The sequence below is a fragment of the Camellia sinensis genome, chromosome 9 (genome assembly GCF_055761805.1).
Source record: "Camellia sinensis isolate YWXY chromosome 9, ASM5576180v1, whole genome shotgun sequence".
In the NCBI taxonomy this organism is placed as follows: Eukaryota; Viridiplantae; Streptophyta; class Magnoliopsida; order Ericales; family Theaceae; genus Camellia; species Camellia sinensis.
This window is the reverse complement of record NC_138969.1, coordinates 195924030-195944586: the sequence shown is the minus strand read 5'-3', so window position 1 is coordinate 195944586 and position 20557 is coordinate 195924030. Positions and strand designations below refer to the sequence as shown.

Genomic DNA, 20557 nt, shown 5'->3' with positions numbered 1-20557 from the left:
GAAAAAAGGGCATAAAAAGTAATTAAAACATACAAATTTTTTGACTTTGAAAAATTTATCTATAAATCTCATCTTAAGAAATAGTGATCGGTTTAATCTCTAAGATTTTTTTATAGATCAATTAGTCTCATTGATTTTAGAAAAGTAGATTTAATATATTATTTAAAAATTAAATTCACAGTTATATCCTTATTTCTATTATGTTTCTTTTTTCTTTTTTTCTTTTGTGTTAGAAAAATAAGATGCACAATTTATGATAATTAAATTTTTGATAAATTTTTATATGAGAATCTTTTTTATTTGGAATATTTTGAAATGTGAAATTTTTTAAATATTTTAAAAAGAGTACAAAAGTAACTTGAAATAGGAGATTCTTCAAATATTTCAAAAAGATGTGAGATTCTTCAAATATTTTAAAAAGAATACAAAAACTTCTTAGTAAACTTTGGACAAATGTAAATTTCAAACTATAACACTCCAATGTAGTATTTAAACATAACACTCCAATGTAACACCCAAAAAAAAACTTTTAAGTGTACTTTTTCTAAACGTAACACTTTAAAAAAAAATTAGTGTAACACTCCAATGTAACACAAAAAAAAAAAACTTCTTAGTGTACTTTTTTCAAATGTAACACTCTAATATAATACTCTAAAAAAATGGTGTTGGATTCTTCAAACCATTCCAAAAGGATATAGGATTCTCCAAACCATTCCAAAAAGAGTACAAAATTTTTTTAGTAGTTGATTGGGTTGTACTAATAAGTACACACTTTTTATCTTTTTATATTTTTTTCATCACATCACCTCTCTATTTTTCTGCACATCTTTTCGTAAAAAGTCAAAAAATACACTTATTTAGATCATCCCAAACCACCCCGGCATATGTATAATTCCAAACTGTGAGTTTTACGTTTAGAAAAAGTACACTATTTTTTTTTTAAATATTTTTGTGTATTACATTGGAGTGCTACGTTTGGGATTAGATTGATTGGAGTGTTACGTTTGGGATTACATTAATTGGAGTGCTATATTTGGAAAAAAAATACACTAAAGAGTTTTTGGATGTGTTACATTGGAGTGTTACGTTTGGAAAAAATACACTAAAGAGTTTTTTAGTGTGTTACGTTGGAGTGTTACGTTATTTGAATGTTGCATTAAAATGTTTATGTTTTTATTCGTAATGTCGAATTTATTCTAGAATGAAGAAAACTCAAAATCTCTATAATGCGGATTATCCAGATGTGTAATTTCATATTTGAAGAAATTCACTTTTATCCATCGAAAATTAAATCCAAATATGTAAGTGACTACACTTTTGTGTAATTTTTACTTTAATAGGACATTTGAGCTCATATGAAAAAATGAAGGACTAAATAGTTCATAAGATCACATTTTAAGATTTATTGGTACTTCACACTTTGAATTTTTATATATGTCTTTTTCACTTTTAATTTTTTTATATTATTTTATCACCTTTCCAAATCAGTCCTCAGAGCATCTTTAGCAGTTTACTTAAATTTTTCCCTAAAATATTATTAAAAAATTCGTTCCCTATTTTATGAATCACTTTTTTATTTACTTTCCCCATCAAACTCTATATTTTTTCTCTATTCTAGTAAAATAATCTTTTCAATTACTTTTAAATTTGTGTATTTTTTTAATAATAAAATAATGAAGGAGAAATTGTTGGTTTATACACACAACATTTATGTATACAATATACCAGAAAATTGAGTAGAGAAAGAAGAATAGAAATCCATAATCACACACAAACCTGTATATATCAGAAATACCAAAAAATCCATAATCACACACAAACCTGTATATACACAACATTTATGTATACAATATACATACATAGAAAATTAAGTAGAGGAAGAAGAATAGAAATCCATTTTCTTTGCATGTAAATGCATCAGAAGTTGTCTGAACCTGAGATCAGAAAACAAACCAGTCTCCTCTCTTCCCTAGCCTTCCTTCAATTCGATCCTCTATTCATTCAATTCAATTCTTCAGTCTTCTGCCCTTGTTGTTCATGTCCAATCCTTATTATGGGCTATGGGCTTCACTAGAACAAAGGCTCTCTCTTAAATAGATGTGAGGTCATCCATCCAGAACTCTGGCAGGACGTTCAGCCAGTCAACCCCCTGGACATCCGGCCCATTGTCTAGGCTGTTGTGTTTGTGCCTTCAATGAAATAAAATAAGAATTTATCAGATATGAGAGAGTTACATTGACTCCTTATTTTAAGGAGTCACTGTAGCAATCCTAAATTTAAGGAATTATATAAGGGATCTGATGGGGTTGGATTATTGAAGAATCAACCCTTTATAATAGGAAAAAGTTATTTTAAGACATCTGTTAGGATGCTCTAACTACCAAGTTAATTCACTAGACTTGGTTCGAGAAATATTGGATAACTTTAGAGTATCAATTTTGTGCTAGTTTGATATATTTTTTTGAAGTTAAAGTTCATAAGTAGAAGTTAGAAATACTTCTTCCTTGCTTTTAATTAATTATTTTTTAAAATTTATTTAAACTATTTATGTAAAATAAATTATAAGCTCAAACTATACCAAACAATTTAGTACATATTCTTAAAATTAAAAAGAAAATTATAAATAATCTATCTAAATTGAAAAAAAAAAATTATAAGATCCTAATGGCCAATTGAGAATACATCAATCACTTTCTTGATTTTGCACAACAATGCCATACACTACAAAATATATTCATTTAAAAGTAAAATGGGCTTTTTATATTGTCTTATTCAAAATAGCCAGTTAAAACATTATTATTTTTTATTTTTAGTAGTAATTAATTACCTTTAAATTTATAGTTTTTTTTGAAAAAAAAGAGAAGGAATTTTACTTGAAAAATTTCGGATAGGATAAAAGAGCTAATTAAAAACCAATTAAAAAAATGAGTTTTGTTTTAAATTTTTTATTTTGGTAACTGAACCATGCTTATCCAATCTCTTTCGATAGTATTTGGTTCCCTAATAAATGGTTTACTGGTTCTTGTGTTTATCTAAAAATATAAAAGGAAAATGTCTGGGACTCCTTTAGGGATGATCCTCACACTGTCAAAGTGATTTTAGCTCTTTATGTATGTGTAAGGTCCACTCGTGTATGTGTAGGGTCCACATCATGAGTGGTTCGGATTTGTGGGAATCTTGTGAGGTCTTGTAAGGGTAGGAATCTCAATCATTACTTAATATAAAATTTTGTGATTGATTTGACAATTTTAATTTTTGCATATAATACTTTATCTAGGTATGTTTATTTTAATGTGATTTTTTTATAAATAATTTATATACAAAAATCTATAAAGTGAATGATTTAAATTATCAATATAAAATACATGATAAAACTCCCCTTCTTGATTCAAGAGAACCAAACTTCTCTTCAACTAATGTTTGTTTGGGAAGAATTACTTTTAATTAAAAATTTAAAAAGTCATTATAAGTTATAAATGGATTCACTTAAATTTATTTTCACATTTATCATATACATTATAAATATTGTATTTTATACAATTTACAAATATTTTTTAGGCATAAGAAAAAAGACTTTAAAAAAATAAAAAACACAAAACACTCTTCATTAATTTCAAAAATTTTCATTGAGTTTAATTTTTTGAAACATTTTTATTATTTATTTAAACACTTTTTACACAATTTGATACAACATTGTAAGTATAATATTCTGGAAAAGCGAGGGACCACTTGAGCGGTGGAGTTACTACTTGAGTAGTGAAGGGAGTCAACTAGTATCTCTTTAAAATTCTGGGAAGATGAATTGTTCATTCGAGCGTTGAAGTAATCGCTCGAACAGTCTTTGCTCTCACATCGCTTGAGCAGTGGATTGATTGCTCGAGCAGTCTATTTGGGGTCAGTTAATTAAAAATCACTTTTTGCTCCATTTTTTCTCACACTTTCTTTTCCTCTTCCCTCTCCCTTCTCTTGTCCAGAAAAACCTAGCTCTAAACCCTCAAGTCCACCCATTTCTACTAAAGATCCAATTTAGATCTTGCAAAAAAAGCGAAGAGCAAATAGAAATCAACACTTTCATTGATTAGATCATGATTTCTTGGAAGTTTTTCTCTTGGATTGCATCTCTAGCTCTTATTTTCAAAGTAGGGATACTTTTTACCTTGTATATCTAAAATTTGAGATGTATATGTGGTATTTTCTCATCTATGCCTACGTATGATATGAATGTGCTAGATTTAAATGAGTTTTGACATATAAAAAAGGGGTTTGGCTCAATTTTTTGAATGATTTTGAATAACTATTGGTGATAAAGATTATAAATGATGAGTATTCGATTTAAGAAAGCAAACGGGGGAAAACCCTAAATTTACTCAAAGTCCTAATTTTGAATTTTGATTGAAAGAAGGGATTTTGTTTAATGGAACCATGAAATATGAAATTGAGTTGATATTTAGTAGTTATATGTATAGTTGTGGTTTATGAAGAAGATTGTGGGATTTCCTAATATAATAAAGGGCTTGATCATAGTCAATGACATTGGAAATTTGAAACTTGAGTTGATATTCTACTAATGTATGAACCTTAAACAATTGAAATGTTTACAATTCATACATTGCATTGCATTCCATACTTTTATCTTATGATTGGTTCAATCTCTTGGATATTTGGAAACGTTGAAAGGGGGTAAATAGCTTATGAGTCTGGATAGTTGAGTTGGGTTTTAGAAATGAGTTGACTATTGGTACCTGCGCGGGAGCTAAGGTGCCCAATTGCCGTGTCTTAAGCTTATCGCCAGACAAATGTGGGAAAACTTTTTAGAATGTCCATTGGACCCGCCATTTTTACAATTAGCAAATATGGAAGGGAAAAAGGTTTTTGGGTGCCATCATCTCACCATTTTTAGAATCGGCAAATGTGGAGATATTTCCACTATAAAAATCTATATAAGTATGTATGGTTTTGCGGTTTTTGCTTAGGACATCATTGCATATTTACTGCCCTATTTTTTATAATGAGTTCTTAAATAGAATTTGTGCATTGAACATCATTGATTTTATAAGAGAAAAACAAGGATTTTATCATGACATGTGCATAGTATGATCATATGCATTTCAATCATTTATATAATTGGTTAATAGTATTCCTACTGGGCATTTGCTCATCCCAATCTAACAAAACTTTCAAAACTGAATAATGTCACTTTGCCCAAATAATAAGGCGGTGGAGATGTTTTGAATGGAGCACAATGGCTCATTGAATATTACTTGTTGAAGTTTCGGAGCTATTTTCTATTTTGGGACAAATGTCCACTTTTTGTGTAATCAAGGGATTGCCTTGAAATTTGTACGCCATTAGGGCATATTTATTTTTGGTTTTACTCTAACTCCTTGAACTATGATTTGTAGTATGAACCGAAAATGTGATGTTTTGAATTTGTTCAATGAGAAATAGATTATTTTTATTGGAAAATTATTCAGTGTGTTTGGCTTTAGTTTTCTGAATTTAGATTTTTGGAAATTGAGTTTTTTGTTTTCGTATTTTTTTGTTTTTAATGAATATTTTTTAAATGTTAAGCAATTTTTTTTTTTTTTTTATTTTTTTAGATGCACCTTACTTAGATGTATCTAAATAATAAAATATATGTGAAAAAATATTTTAAAAAATTAATAAATATACAAAAATTCAAAAAATGTAGAGAATTTTTGTTTTTTTTTTTTATATTTAGTGATTTTTTTCATAAATATTATACTTTTTAAGTGTATTTATGTTAGGTGTCAAAAATTAAAAAAATTACTTAAAATATTTAAAAAATTTAGTGAAAATAAAAAATTACAAAAAATGAAAAATAAAACTTTTTGAAAAGTGAATTTTGAAAAATAAAACCAAACAGAGTGATTGTTTCCCTATATGGATTATCCAGAAATGATACAGACCCCCCCTTTTTTTTTTGACCCCCACAATCCCCACAGGCACATGTAAGCTAGAGATAGGAGGAAAAAAAAAAAAAAAGAATAAAGGTTGAGACCCCCTTTAGGGTCACCCCCTTGACTCCCTTTAGTTTTGATTGGTCAACTTTTTCTTTTTTTTTCTTCTCACCCAATCCCCAACCTCCATGTGTGTGAGGGGGTTGTGGGGGTGAGGGTGGGTGTTTTAAGGGGGTCTAAATCAATGCCCAAAAAATAAAATAAAAAGTTGACCAATCACAATGCATTGAGGGTGGTGGGGGTTCCCAAAAAAGGGGTCCAACCTTTTTCCATGGATTATCTTATGAGAGAGGGAATTATATTGATAATATTATGAAGTTATTTAATAAAATTTGTTGCACTAAGGATTATAAAATTTGGGGCGTTACAATTAAAAATGGATTTATTTATAATAATAGCATTGCCACATTATTCTTGTTAAGTTTTTTATATGACATTTTATGTATGTTTAGAATTTTTTAAAAAAGTAAATTGTGATTTGGGTATGACTTATTTTTTATTTATTTTTTTACTTATTACAAAAAAATGTACAGAGAAAATAAAGAGGTGATGTGACAGAAATAAGCCAATAAACCAATAAGTTGCCCATTTTTTGTGTATCCAAAACAAGCCTTAGGCTTCGTTTGGGAAGAATTTTTAGTTTAACTTTTTAATTTTTTGGTTATTTTAGCCTGACTAAAAAAATTATGTTTGAGATGAATTTTTGGTTTTTTTGTAGTTTTGTGAGGAAAAAAATAATAATTATAATTTGAATGTGACATTTTGTCTTCTTAATTTTTTAACCTATTTTATCTTTTAGTTGGTAGGGAGGGAAACAATATGAACCCAAGCCCAAACCCAATCACACTAACCTAAAACAAAAATGAGTAAGTCCAAGCTCGTTCTTTGAAATCCATGAAAGATAGCTGGCAGCAACTTGGCATCCAATTAAGGTGCATGAGGGGACAAACAAATATAAAAGCTAGCCTTTTAGAAGGCAAATTGGTAAAATAAAAGAGAGACGTCGGATTGGGTATCATTCAACGGTGGCAAACGTAAAATAGACAAGACTAAGGCATAGACTGGGCCTAGTGGGAGGAGGGGTCATTCGATCAAATTAACCTTACGAACGTAATGCTCGGCAACCTGACCACTAACGTCTGACATCATCTAGGTCGTCAATGCGACAAAGATCGAATGATCAAAGACAAAGGCAACCTGGCAAGTTGCCCAGAACCAGTTATGGGCAGAACCGTTTGATCAAAACACAATCCAACAAATGAGATTTGAGTCAGAATAGTTATAAATGGTAAGTAAGCAAAGCATAGAAAAAACAAGAGAATGATTCCAATTCAATCTAATTATACTAAATCTTGATCAATTTCTACTTCAGAAATATTTTCTTTTTAAATATTTATGGTCATGCCTGATCAGTATACTGACTTGATCATTGAAGGGTCCTCCTGACCTATTCTGGTCGAGAGTGATCATTGACGTTTAGTTTCTCTTTATAAAATACAAAAGATTAGACGTATCACCTCACATTCCTTCTGAAAATAATCTCACATTCCACAATGGACTAAATTTGCCCCAACCATCTTCCCAAATGTGATCTTAGTATCGCATGATTAAATTTAGGCCCTTTATAAAACAAAAATTTTGGTACCAAACAGATCCATGTACACTTGGGTTGAATATATAATAATTACTTTGTTTGGTTTCAAAAAATTAAGCTTATTTTTTTTAAAATTAAAATTATTATTTTTTGTGTTTTTTTGTTTTTAGTTAAATTTTTTAATATTTTATTTTATTTTATTTTATTTTTTAAGATATACCTAACTAAGATACATTTAAAAAGTATACTATTTATAAAAAAAATTTAAAAAAATCAATTCATTTTCATATTCGTATGTATTTATTGAACTTTTTAAATATTATTTGTATAAATATTTTATTTTTTAAGTGTATCTAATTTATATATATCTAAATAAAATAAAATAAAATAATTAAAAATATTAAAAAAAATTATTTTGAGAAAATCAATCAAAACTAGACGCGTTCAATAAATCAATCAAAACTAAATGCGTTCAATATTTTATTTGGGATCAATTAAAGTCCAGACCACATCCAATTTCGTTTCATTTATATCCCGTTCTCTCTCTCTTTTTCTCTCTCTCTTCGCCGTCTCTATCACCCCCTTATTCTATCAGTAGTACTCTCTCTCTCTCTCTCTCTCTCTCTCTAAAAACTCAGTCCTCGAATTGTCTGCTTCTCAAAGCTAGGGTTTTGTTTGGAGCCCTAGACTTGTTGATTCGATGATGGACTGAACTCTCTGCCCCTAATCCCCCCCAATCACCATTGTGGAGGCTTCTTAGCCCTTCAATGTCTCTCGTCGAGACCTCGATCGATTGCGTCCATCAACGCCTCGATCGCCTCCCTTCCAAACGCAAACTCGACGATTATGCCCCCTCCGATTCCGACACCGATTCCGACTTCTCATCGGACTTAGTCTCCGTCAGGATGAGGAAAGACGAACCCAATTCCGCCGCCGCCGCTGTCGTTTCCACCTTCTCCACCAATCAGATCTCTCCACCGCTTGAAACTAGGGTTTCCGATGCTCGATCGGCTTCTTGCTCTTCTTTGTCCCATTTCCTTTCAATTCGATCACTCTCCAGTCTTCAATTCTTCGTCAGAACCTTCTCTCAAGGTAATAATACCCTAGTTATTCACGCGAATTCTGAGGATACTGTGAAATCCATACACGATCGCATCGAGGAGATTACGGGGATTCCCGTGATCGAACAGAGGTTGATTTATCGGGGGAAGCAGCTTCAGTGGGAACAATCTTTAGCTGAGTGTTCGATTCAGAACGATGCTGGGCTTCAATTGGTGGGTCGTATGCGAAGTACCCCTCATCCCAAAGCTTGGCAAGTGATGGATGAGATGGTTTCTTTGATTTTTCGGCTTTGTAAAGGCGAAAACACGCCTTCTGCCAAGTCCGTCAAGTCGAGGCTATCGGAGTTCTTGACCATGACGCCGAGGAACGACAATGAAGCTGCTTATGGCCATCTTCAGATATTTTTATCTTCTTGCGCTCCAGCGGCTTTGGTTATGCTCTACATGTCGCCCTATAAAGGTAACAAGGAGTGTGGTGATGAATCGATTCGGCAATTTGTTAATTCTAGTCGAAATGTGTTGCCAAAAGCTATACACGCTCTGTGTGCACCTATGGTGTTAGAATTTTGCAAGTTGCTTGGTAGAGCTGCTCATGATGACCCTTTGTATTCATTGTGTAGAAGTAGTCTTGGGTCAATGGTGGAATATATTGGCACTGGGTTGGGTTCGAAAAGCAGTGATAATAGTAAGGCATTGATTGTAGTTCAAGAGGTTTTTCAATTTGTTAGAGAGCTTGCAGCTAGGTTGTCTAATGATCTAGTGTTGAGTATCGAATCGCCAACGAATGTGGGGCCATTGTCGAGTGATGTCCGTGATTTCACGGCGTTCTTGCACCCCCTACGAACTGCAATTATGGAGCAAGTGGGTTTTGGGGGTCCAATCTCAATGCCATTTTCTGAGGGTGATCATAATCTTCCCTTTTACGATGAAGAGATTAAGTTTCTTTATGGTATTTTTACTGATTTATTGGGAAAAATGGAACAGTGTCTTCAGAAAATGGAGGAGTGCTTGGCTACGAAAGAGAAAAGGGAAGGTGAACAACTTCCTCAAGGATGGGACCAGTATCTTGCTATTTTGAAGGAATTGAATATTATCTCTAAACTTTATCAAGGTGCTGAAGAACAATTCTTGACAAAATTGAGGCAGCGAAAGGTTTCTGTTTGTTATCTTATCATCAGATACGCGAAGCGGAGTGACGATCATAAATGGCTTCTTGAGCACAAGGATGTGACAGATTTTGAATCTAGGAGGCATCTGGCGATGATGATGCTTCATGAAGTGAAGGATGAGTATGAGGAGCTTCATGAGATGCTCATTGACAGGTCACAGTTGTTGTCAGAATCGTTCCAGTACATTGCACGTGCAGAACCTGAGGCATTGCGTGCTGGTTTATTTATGGAGTTTAAAAATGAGGAAGCTACAGGACCTGGTGTATTGCGGGAGTGGTTCTTTATGGTATGCCAGGCAATTTTCAATCCACAGAACGCCCTTTATGTAGCTTGCCCAAATGATCGTAGAAGATTTTTCCCGAATCCTGGTATGTGCCGGCAGTCTTTCATGCATGGTTTTTTTAAACTACATTTAATTTGTTTGTTATGCATTTGCTCATTGATAAATGTCTATTCTTGAGATTGTTTCCAGGTTGAAATGATCACGAATCCCTATATTGCATTGATATGTTGTTGTTTCTTGAACCTGTAAGAAGCATGGATTGTAGGATTTTGTGTATATTTGAAACTACATTTTGTAAATATGACATTATATTTAAGTAGTTCAGTGTACTTGGGCATAACTATATAAGGAACACAGTTGTGTTCATCAGAAATAGAAGTTGGAGATTGCTTCATATATAAAGGGTCTATGAGCTGTGATGTATTTTTGGCTTCCAGCCTTGCAAACCTTGTGTGATTACATATTTCATGTTAAATGGTAGATCTTAGTCAATGGCGTGGAAACAATGAGGGCATTCTGATTTTGTTTGATAAGTAAATATATAAAAAATGAGGCAGCAGGAGGGTGCAATATACATCGAAAATCATATTTAAAACCATCTACAAAATACAAATTGTGTAAATAAAAATTGACATGTAATTCATAATGTATTTTATTTTCTTGCATGAAGTGAGAGGATAAAGACTCTGAATAATATAAATGGAACTCCTAGGGATGTAATTTAAATGTTTGATGTGCAAAATACTTATCAGAGAAAATTATGTTGCGTACATGGTTGGTTGCTTCATTTAGTCACTTGATTGAATAATAGTCTTCACTTTGCTTTCTTTTGTTTTATTTATTGTCATGTGCTGCCAATGAGTATTCCTTCTCTGAGCCCTGTGGATAGGGACATTTTCTTATCTTTTGAGTAAGGGATTTGGCTAGAAATTGAAAAAAAATAAAAGACAAAGACCAATTATTTGCTTGATGACTTAATCTTTGCAATGGATGCTTCTTTCTTTTATGAATCCCACTGTAATGTATGCCAAGGAGAAAAAACAAGTAAAGTTTAGTTTGGATTTTGTTAGTTCTCAACTAAGCAAAGATCTTTCACTGGCTATTTAACATCAAGGTACACTATTATCATTCCTTCAAGTATATATTGATTGCAATTCTTAAACCCCAGTCTGGATCTACCTTACTTTACCATCTGAGCTCAACAAATGAGGCTGGGTAGTTTTTTCTCTTTTTCACCTTGCTTCCATGTTTTAAACTTTCAATGGAAACTAATGACTCCTTTTGTGGTAGGGGAGAAAAAAAAACGAGACAAGGAAATGATGAACTTTTATAATTCCTTCACCCCAAACAATTGGTTTATTTGTGAGAAGAGAACAAAAGGTGATCTTGAAGGAAACAATTGAATATTTTGTTTTTTTAACTTGTGTTTACTCTACTCTTAAACAATCTGAAACTTGTGGGGATGAAATTGTTTCTGAATTAAGGTTGGTGTACATGTTAATATTGGGTACCTGCACCTTGTTATAAAAAAAATGTCCTACCAGTGTAGGAAGCTCCCGCTCACAACAGGGTCTGGCTGGCTGAGGGATATTATAGTAGGCAGCTAGCATGTCAAATTTTTTAATTCTTATTTTTTGTTGTGTCTAGAGGTGCCTTAAAACTTTTTTGTTTTTTTTAAAAATAATTTTGAAAAGTTGACTTGAGGTCAAAGTGAAATATATGAAAATTTATATTCCTATACATAGCAAATATATGAAAATTTGTTCACTCATACATCGATGACTCTCATATCTTCGTGCTCTAAAAATTGATATTCCTATACATAGTAAATAAAATTATATAAAAGTAATCTATATATGTGTTGTGTCATATCCCTGTTGTGTCCATATTATAATTTTTTTGAAGGTGTTGCATCCTATGGACATACTTGTGTCTGTGCTTGTGTCGTGTCCGTGTTTGTGCTTCATAGGTAGGGAGGCAACCTTACCCCCACTTTTTTTTTTTCATGACTTGAACTGTCTTACTCTTCCCTTTACCCTTTGGTTCTCTTCTCTGTTAGTGTACCAATGAATAGGAACTTCGACTCTGATGAACCACCCCAACAACCCCTCCTACCCTAGCTGATATCTTCCATCACAAATGCATACGCCGTCTTAAGTTAGCCCTTGATAGGCTTAAAAACTTGCTTTCAATTAAGTAACGAGAACACACTATGAATTGTTTGGGGTTTTATTACATTCATTATTTACCTTCTCTGCTGTCACCATGAATTGTTTGACCATATGTTGTTCATTCATTATTCATATTTCCTGCTCTCTCTCTCTCTCTCAAACACACACACTCTTTAATTTATAATACACCACCATTGTCATTGCAACATTCAAAGCTGAAGATTGCTTGTAAATCCTGTCTTAGACAACACATTTTATGCACATTCAACACCAATTTGATCAATTTAGGGGTTTGGTCTGTGTACAAAAGTAGTAACAGCAGTTATATATATTGTGTTTATTTGCAGTGTCCAAGGTAGATCCTTTGCACCTTGAATATTTTAGCTTCTCTGGCAGGGTAATTGCCCTAGCCTTGATGCATAAGGTGCAAGTTGGCATTGTCTTTGATCGGGTGTTTTTCTTGCAATTGGCTGGAAAGGATGTTTCTTTGGAAGATATTCAGGATGCAGATCCATGCTTGTACAACAGTTGCAAGAAAATCTTGGAAATGGATGCTGAGATGGTGGATTCAGATGCACTGGGTCTAACATTTGTGCGAGAAGTAGAAGAGTTAGGATCCAGGAAAATTGTGGAGCTTTGCGATGGTGGTAAAAGCATTTCTGTGAATAGTAGGAATAGGGAGGAGTATGTTGATCTTCTTATTCGGCATCATTTTGTCACATCTATCTCTGAGCAGGTAACCCATTTTGCTAAAGGGTTTTCTGATATGCTTTGCCAACCATTGCTCCATAAGTTCTTTTTCCGAAGTTTGGAGCTCGAAGATCTTGATTGGATGCTGCATGGGAGTGAAAGTGCTATTTCAGTGGAGGACTGGAAGGCACATACTGAATATAATGGGTACAGAGAAACTGATCCACAGGTACTCTGGTTCTGGAAGGTATGTGCCCACATAATTCTCGTTTTACTAAATCTTTAATGTTTTACTTATGAAGCACGTTCAACCTTTTTTTTTCCCTTCTTTTTTGTTTTTCATTTTCCCTGAAGTAATCAAAACATATTACATTGGTTTCTTCATTTATACATATATTGGTTGCTTTTTCTCTATGCTGGAAGGGGGGGTGGGAGGTGGGGGGTGGGGTTACTTTATGAATAATTCTTTATTAACAGATGAAATATTGTGTCAGTGACATGACGGAAATATGCATGATATGAGGGAAATAAGGAGAGAAAGAAATGACAGAGCTACAATTTAAGACCAAAGGAAAACGTAGCAGTGATGGGAGTAATTCTTTAATTTGCAATTTCATTTGTCAAGTTGAGATTGTCCGAAACATCTTTTTGCTTTTGTATTCCTTATATAATCTCTTCTAATCCTTTTTATATTCATTACCCAAAATATTATAATTGTATTTCTTACTACAACCAATAACTAATAAGGTTTACAACATGGGCACCTGATGTTCTGAGTAAGTGCTCATACAGATTGTATAAACCCTCTGAGTGATGAACGAGTGTTTGTATGCACCTATATGAAAGAACACATGACACATTGAAAGCTGCTGTTGTGGCATCAAATTGATAAATCATGCCCTCGCTTTTGGAGGATGTAACTGAGTCATCACTATATCTTGAAATTAGAATACAGGATGCCAGTTTTGGACTAATGTGTTCTTTGCAGTGTCTAGTGAGGTTAGGAGTGAATTAATACAATGTGTACAAATAAACAAACTGAAAGCTAGGGGAGGTGGACTGTGGAAACTTACCTAGGGAACGAGAGGTTTATTGAGGAATTTGAAGAGCTTTATGTTAATTTTTAGACAAGGCATGTGAGATGTCCATAGATATAAAAGATTGATATCACATTGGACTTTCAGCATAGGAAACAGCTGCAAACAGTGATACTGACATAATTAAGACATGTAAACAACCTGATGAGAGTGAGTTAATTTCTTTTAACAGTGGCTTACATCAATGTCCAACATTAAGCTCTCTTATCTTCTTGCCTTAGTTATGGTGCCTGATAATATTAGTTTTTAATTGTGAAATCAAGGTTAGGTTAAATGCTAGGTTATCATTGTTTAGAGAAGCTTTAGAATTAAGAGATAAATAAAAATTGGACGATAGCCAACAGATCTCTGAAGAGTGCCCATTTTTCTTTGTGTAATATGTAGTACACAGGTGGATATTGGCCAAATCATATTAGCGAGATAGATGAAGCAAATCAAGTGCTGCTTGGAATGTGCTTATTAGGTACAAGTCATATTAGACAGATGTGTGGCTGGTCTGCTTTGTGGGATAGAATTTTCAGCGGTTAAAAGCTATTTTTCATGGAATTGGATATGAGTGGCAGATGTCCTAAGTCTTACGATACGAGGATATATATCCAAAAGTTAGGTACAAATATGTGAACATTAATGTATTGTATAGTGTATAATACTATGGCTTATTTAGGGGGCAAGTGAGATTTCTATGTTCCATCCACGTCAAATGTAAGTTTCTTCTTCTTCAAACATCATAAAAAATTAGAAGATTGACGGCTCTAATTTGGTACAGGGGTTGGACACATCCCATACACTTATCCTAATCATATCTGATTCATTAAAGGGAATAGAGAAGTCCATGTAACACTAATTAAAAGACTTGTTGAGGGAATTGGTGTATTAAGATGGAAAATGTTGAGACATCCATGGCAAAAGAAGAGAAAACAGAACTTAGAAACAAATTCATTAGTAAGAAGAAGATATTTTGCATCTCTCTGACACCATGAAACCTCTGTGAGTGTGTTATAAATCTTGTATGTTTGAAGTAGTGTGAAGCTAATGTTTGAAGTAAGATCATTTTACGTAGATTTGACATTTGTATGTAAAATGAGATATGGACTAGCATGCCTGCACTTTATTTTTGTCTAGTTTACAACATGCTATCATTCTTTAGTAGGGGCAACAGTTATGTGCATTAATACTTTTTGAGACGGGGAATTCAGTGCTTCTATTATATGCCTCAATATGGATTAGATCTGTAGAATTCTATGTTTGTTTGGTTTGATTTTTCAAAAAACTTTTTTTATATGAGTTTTCGTTTATTTTTAGTGATTTTTTTCTATATATTTTAATCAATTCTTTGTATTTTTTAGTTGCACCTAATCAAATGCATCTAAAAAGTAAAACAAATTGACTAAAATATTAAACAAAATCAGTAAAAATTGATGAAAATCAATCTTTGCATTTTTGTTCGGGTTTCTATTTGTTTTTAGTGAATTTTTTTTCCTTCATATTTTAGTTAAACTTTTTACTTTTTAGATGTATCTAGTCTTGATGTATTTGCAAAATGAAAAAAGTTTAGTAAAGACAAATGAACACCTGTTTAAAAATAGTTTATGAGAATTGTAACCAAACAAAGCCTATGGGTAAAACATACAGACGCCCCTTGAGATTTGAAAAAAATATAGCAAGCTTCACAGTTTTGGCATGATTACACTGACCTCCATTTTGGTAAGACAAAAGAAATCAGAACGAATACATATGATGTGAAAAGACAAGGATAAACAAAGAAAAATATACATTTCAACACAAAAAATATGACATCATTTTTCCATTCATACGATTAACAAATTATTGATGAAAAGGGAGTTCGGTGTTATGTGTTATGTGAATTAAAACCTTCAGAAAACCCTATGTTACTATGTCAAAATAGTGGGGCTTATAATATTTTCTCCAAACTTCGGGGGAGGCTAGTGTAATTTACCCTTTTATTATTGTGGAATTAGTATTTGTTCTTTTCATTGTTTGTTTTGGATGAGAAAGGAGTCTTTTGTTAGTCATCTCTATTGTGCAGTTTATAGGAGATCTGTTTATGCCTTCTAATGTAGTCTTTAATTTTTTCCTTTTTTATAGGGTTCACCTCATTCAACGTGGTGATTGGTTAATAATACTTTTTTTCTTATCCAAAAGAACAAAAAGGAAAAAAGAAAAGATTGCATGGATTACAATTTAAGTAAATTTGTGTAAATGAATATCAGAAGAGGTTAGTTTTAGATATAAAGCAGATTCGGAAGGTGCAGACCTGTTAGATTAATTCAACTAATAGAAACTTGAGGAAGAGTTTATCTCAAAATGTGAAGTGTGGGAAGGATGTCAAAGTATTAGTAGAAGTTGTGTACCTTCTTCTTCATTGTTCCGTGGCTAGTGATTTATTTGTTCAATTTTTGGTTTGGTTGGAATTATTTTTGTTTCAGTGTAGCATCTTATTGAGGCACTTGCCAATTGTTCTATTGCAAGTTATAGAAACTTGAGGAAGAGTTTTTTTTTTTTTTAAATGTGAAGTATGGGGTGTCAAAGTATTAGAAGAATCCGTGTGCCTTCTTCTACGTTGTCCGGTGGCTAGTGATTTGTTGAATCCGATTGTTCAATTTTTAGTTTGTTTATGAAACATGGGTGCTTCGAAAAACATGTCGTACCCGTACCAGGTATTTACCGGTATATGGTATTTTGTATGGTACTTTTGCATACGTACCGGGTACATGAAATACGTAACCAAATTTTTTCTTCTTAATTTTTGGTGTACCCAAACGTACCTAGTACATACCCAAATCGTACCGTACCTTAGTTGAAACAATATTTTCTTGTACTACAAAGATAAAACTCCTTTTATTAGGCTTCTTTTTTAGTTTTTGTTTTATACTTGGCATGATTTTAAAATTAAACTATGGTTTGTAAGTTATTTAATATATTGAAATTTAATTTTGATTTATACTTTTACTTTTGACATTAAATGTTAATTGTAGGTTGAATTTTGACAAATTAAACCATTTAATTAATTTTTGCATTATTCTAAATTAAAAATAAATATTTTTTTACAAGTATCCGTATCCTTTTTTTTTTTTTAATTTTACCGTATCGAGATACTTGTATTGTACTAGTACAAGTACTAGTACTCGTACCCGTAGGGTAGGAGTTGTTTTTGTTTCAGCGTAGGATCTTATTGAGGCATGGAGTGCCAATTGTCCTAAAACATGGGTGAGGAACTTGGTAGGCATTTGCTTTATGTATTCTATGGATAGTGTGGACAGAGCAGAATATAAGATCTTTTGATACTCTTAAACTCCCTATTATTAGCCTGAAAGGATCGTTGCTCTTTTCTTCCTAAAATGTTCTTGGCTCCTTTGTTTGTTTTTTTGGCTAAGAGCCGAGTGTCTTTTTTTTCTTCAACTATTTTGTGCGGTTTATAGGGGATTTGTTTATGCCTTTTGATATATAGCTTACAGCTTTTTGTCTTTTCTAAAGGGTTAGCCCTCTTCAACATGGTGCTCAGTTAATAAAGACTCTTTACTTGTAACCAAAAAAAAAAAAAAAAAGAAGAAGAAGAAGAAAAGATTGCATGGATTAGAGCTGTTCATTGGGACCAAACCACTTGAAATATTTGACCGACCCGACCTGAAATTGAAAGCTACAGATGGCTTTGTTAGAACTTGCGGTTGGCAGTGGGCCTTTCACTATTTATAAGTCCGGGTGATGTGGATGTGGTCATTTGAAAATTGTGAAACCAACTTGACTGAATAGTTGAATTAAAACATCTCATCCACTTATGTGTTTACCCTATAGTTTGTTTGAGATATCATACCACCGGACCACCTTATCACAGTTGGTTTACATTTATCTCTAATGGTTCTCCCAGTTTGTTCTCGTCGTTCTCAAGATTTGCAGATCAAATCTACATCCTTCAACGACCACTACCAACAACAGAGTACACCAGAAATTTTGACACCCTCAAAACCCTAGAATCTGCACCCAAATCTTCCTCTCACAAGATGAAGAGCCTTTACTCCGTTTGCTTTAATTTTTTTGGACGATTTTTTTAAGTGAACTATTTTCATATTTTAGGCAATTTTTATATATTTATTTATTTTTTAGATGCACCTAATCTAGATGCTTCTAAAAAGTAAAAAAATGTTGATCAAAATATGAAAAAAGTTTTCTAAACCAAAAGAAAACCAAATTTCTTTCCTAGGTTTTTCTGAAGATTTGAAAGGATGTCAAATTATTAAAGGATGTCAAATTATTGGAGGAATCTGTGTACCTTCTTTTCATTGTCCAGTGGCTAGGCCAGTGTTTTGTGGAATCTGATTTGTTCGATTTTTGGTTTAGTATGGGTTATGTTTGATTCAGTGTAGGAACTTGTTGAGGTATGGAGTGTCAATTGTCCTAAAATTTTGGGAGAGGAACCTAATAGGCATCTACATTATGTATTTTATAGATAGTGTTGGATAGAGCGCAATGGAAGATCTTTTGATGGTGTTGAGCTCCCTATTAATAGCCTGAAAGGATTTTCTTGCTAAAAGTTTCTTTGTTCCTTTCTTTGTTTTTTTTGGCTGAGAGAGAAGTGTCTCTTTTCATTGACTCTTTTGTGCAGTTTATAGGAGATTTGTTTATGCCTTTTGTTTCCTGAATTTATGCACAAGTCAATGGACTGAAAATCGTTGTTTCAAATCCTTTTCATTAGAGGCTTCCCTGTATTACCTTGAGTTCACTTTGCACTCAAACGACTTCAAATGCATGCCTGAGCTTGCTTTTTAGTGCTTCAAATGCATAAGCTATGATTATTCACTGTACCCATAAACTAGAAAATCCATACTATTAATTTGATTACAATTAGTTTTATATGTGGAAGCAACATGTCCTTGTGATGAAAGGAATCTTTCCTTCACTAAGGTCATTTTCTGTTGATTGTTTTGTGGTTTTCAAATCTAAGAATCTTATGCTTTGTCTGCTTAAAATATCGAGTAGATTTCTTTTAAATTGTTCTATTCAAAGTCGTCTGGTTATTCGATTTGACAATGGCATTCTGTTAATTGGTACGTCAGCACTCACAGCAGATAGACCAAGAAGTTCTGCAGACAGATTTAAGGGTACAAACTGTGCACAGCATTGCCATGGTGAGACTTTCCTGGTGCAGTCAGGTTGAGACTCAGCTTCCCATGAGCTAACGGTTGCTTGTGTCACTAGTTTTTCCGTATCCATCTTTCAGAGAGGTTGTGGTAAAAGGGAGGACTGATTTGAGGAATGGTATAAGCTAATTTTCTTCCCATTGCATCAGTAAAGAAAGGGCAATTTTTTTGATTTTTGAGAATCAAAAGTTCTCCATTGAAACGGTTATTAAGGAGGCTCTCTTACCTTCTTGTCTATTGATCCCTCTATGTTAAAGGCATTTGAATGGATCCCCTCCGAGATTAAGCCAATGACTGGACTTAAGACTCCTTGTTTTGTCACCCATTTTGTACCTATTATATAGGTCTTTTTCCCTTGATTTTCTCACAATATGTTTTTCTTTTATTGCTTTAAGAGCTGGTTCATAGAAATAGTTTAGTTGAAAGGCAGCACTAATTTAGAAATACATGATGAAAAATTGGTTTGGGAGACATTTGGGTGGTCATTGGTAAGCGGGCTGACCATGGGCTCGTTGGGATGGCATTTAGTTTACATGAGACCACCAAAGGTGGTAGGTGGGAGCTGAGGCTGTCTTAGACAGAGAGTGGCATAGAGATCCAAGCTTGACCTCTGCATGTCTGTCTCCTTGTGTGGAGGTGGATGCCTTTTTCTCAATTTGCATGTGTAGGGTTCAACTACCCTTGTACTATCAACAACAAATTATGAGATGCTACTCAGTTGTTGATTGTAATGTATTGATAATATGATTGCCTGAATCTTAAAATTGTTGCAGATTGTTGAGGAAATGTCAGCAGAGCAGAAAAAGGTTCTCCTCTTTTTTTGGACTTCATTAAAATATCTACCTGTGGAGGGTTTTGGCGGTTTGGCTTCTCGGCTACACATCTACAAGTCTTCGGAGTCCCATGATCGCCTTCCTTCGTCCCACACATGCTTCTACCGACTGTGTTTCCCACCTTACCCATCTAAGGATATTATGCAAGATCGTCTTCGCATTATAACCCAGGAACATGTCGGCTGCAGCTTTGGCACATGGTGAAATATCGACAGCATCAACAATTTTGGACAGAAAAGGAACTTTCTTATGATTGCACATAAAAAGATTTGTATCCAGCTTTGTACATATTATATATAGGGTAATGTTAGCTGTTTTGCTATTTATAACTATGTAAGAAGCTGCTGTCTCTCTATTGTGTTTCTACAATGAAAGTTTGTAATTTCTTTTTCTTTTTTCTTTTTTACCTTCTTCTCAAACTGTTTATATAGGTACAATTTAAATAAGGAAACAAGGAAGATAATTCCCTCAACTTCTATTGTAACATCTATGCTTCCTTTCTATGCATGAAGTTTGTTGAAA

At 33.1% G+C, this 20557-nt stretch overlaps 1 protein-coding gene across 1 annotated transcript; it reads left to right on the top strand.

Moving 5' to 3' along the window:
* The first annotated feature begins 8051 nt into the window (after positions 1-8051).
* Positions 8052-20557, top strand: UPL5 (ubiquitin protein ligase 5). The gene is made up of 3 exons (XM_028254390.2): positions 8052-10173; positions 12607-13196; positions 19976-20557. Exons 1-3 carry the CDS (start codon positions 8343-8345, stop codon positions 20237-20239), a joined length of 2685 nt encoding a protein of 894 aa, XP_028110191.2. The 5' UTR covers positions 8052-8342; the 3' UTR covers positions 20240-20557.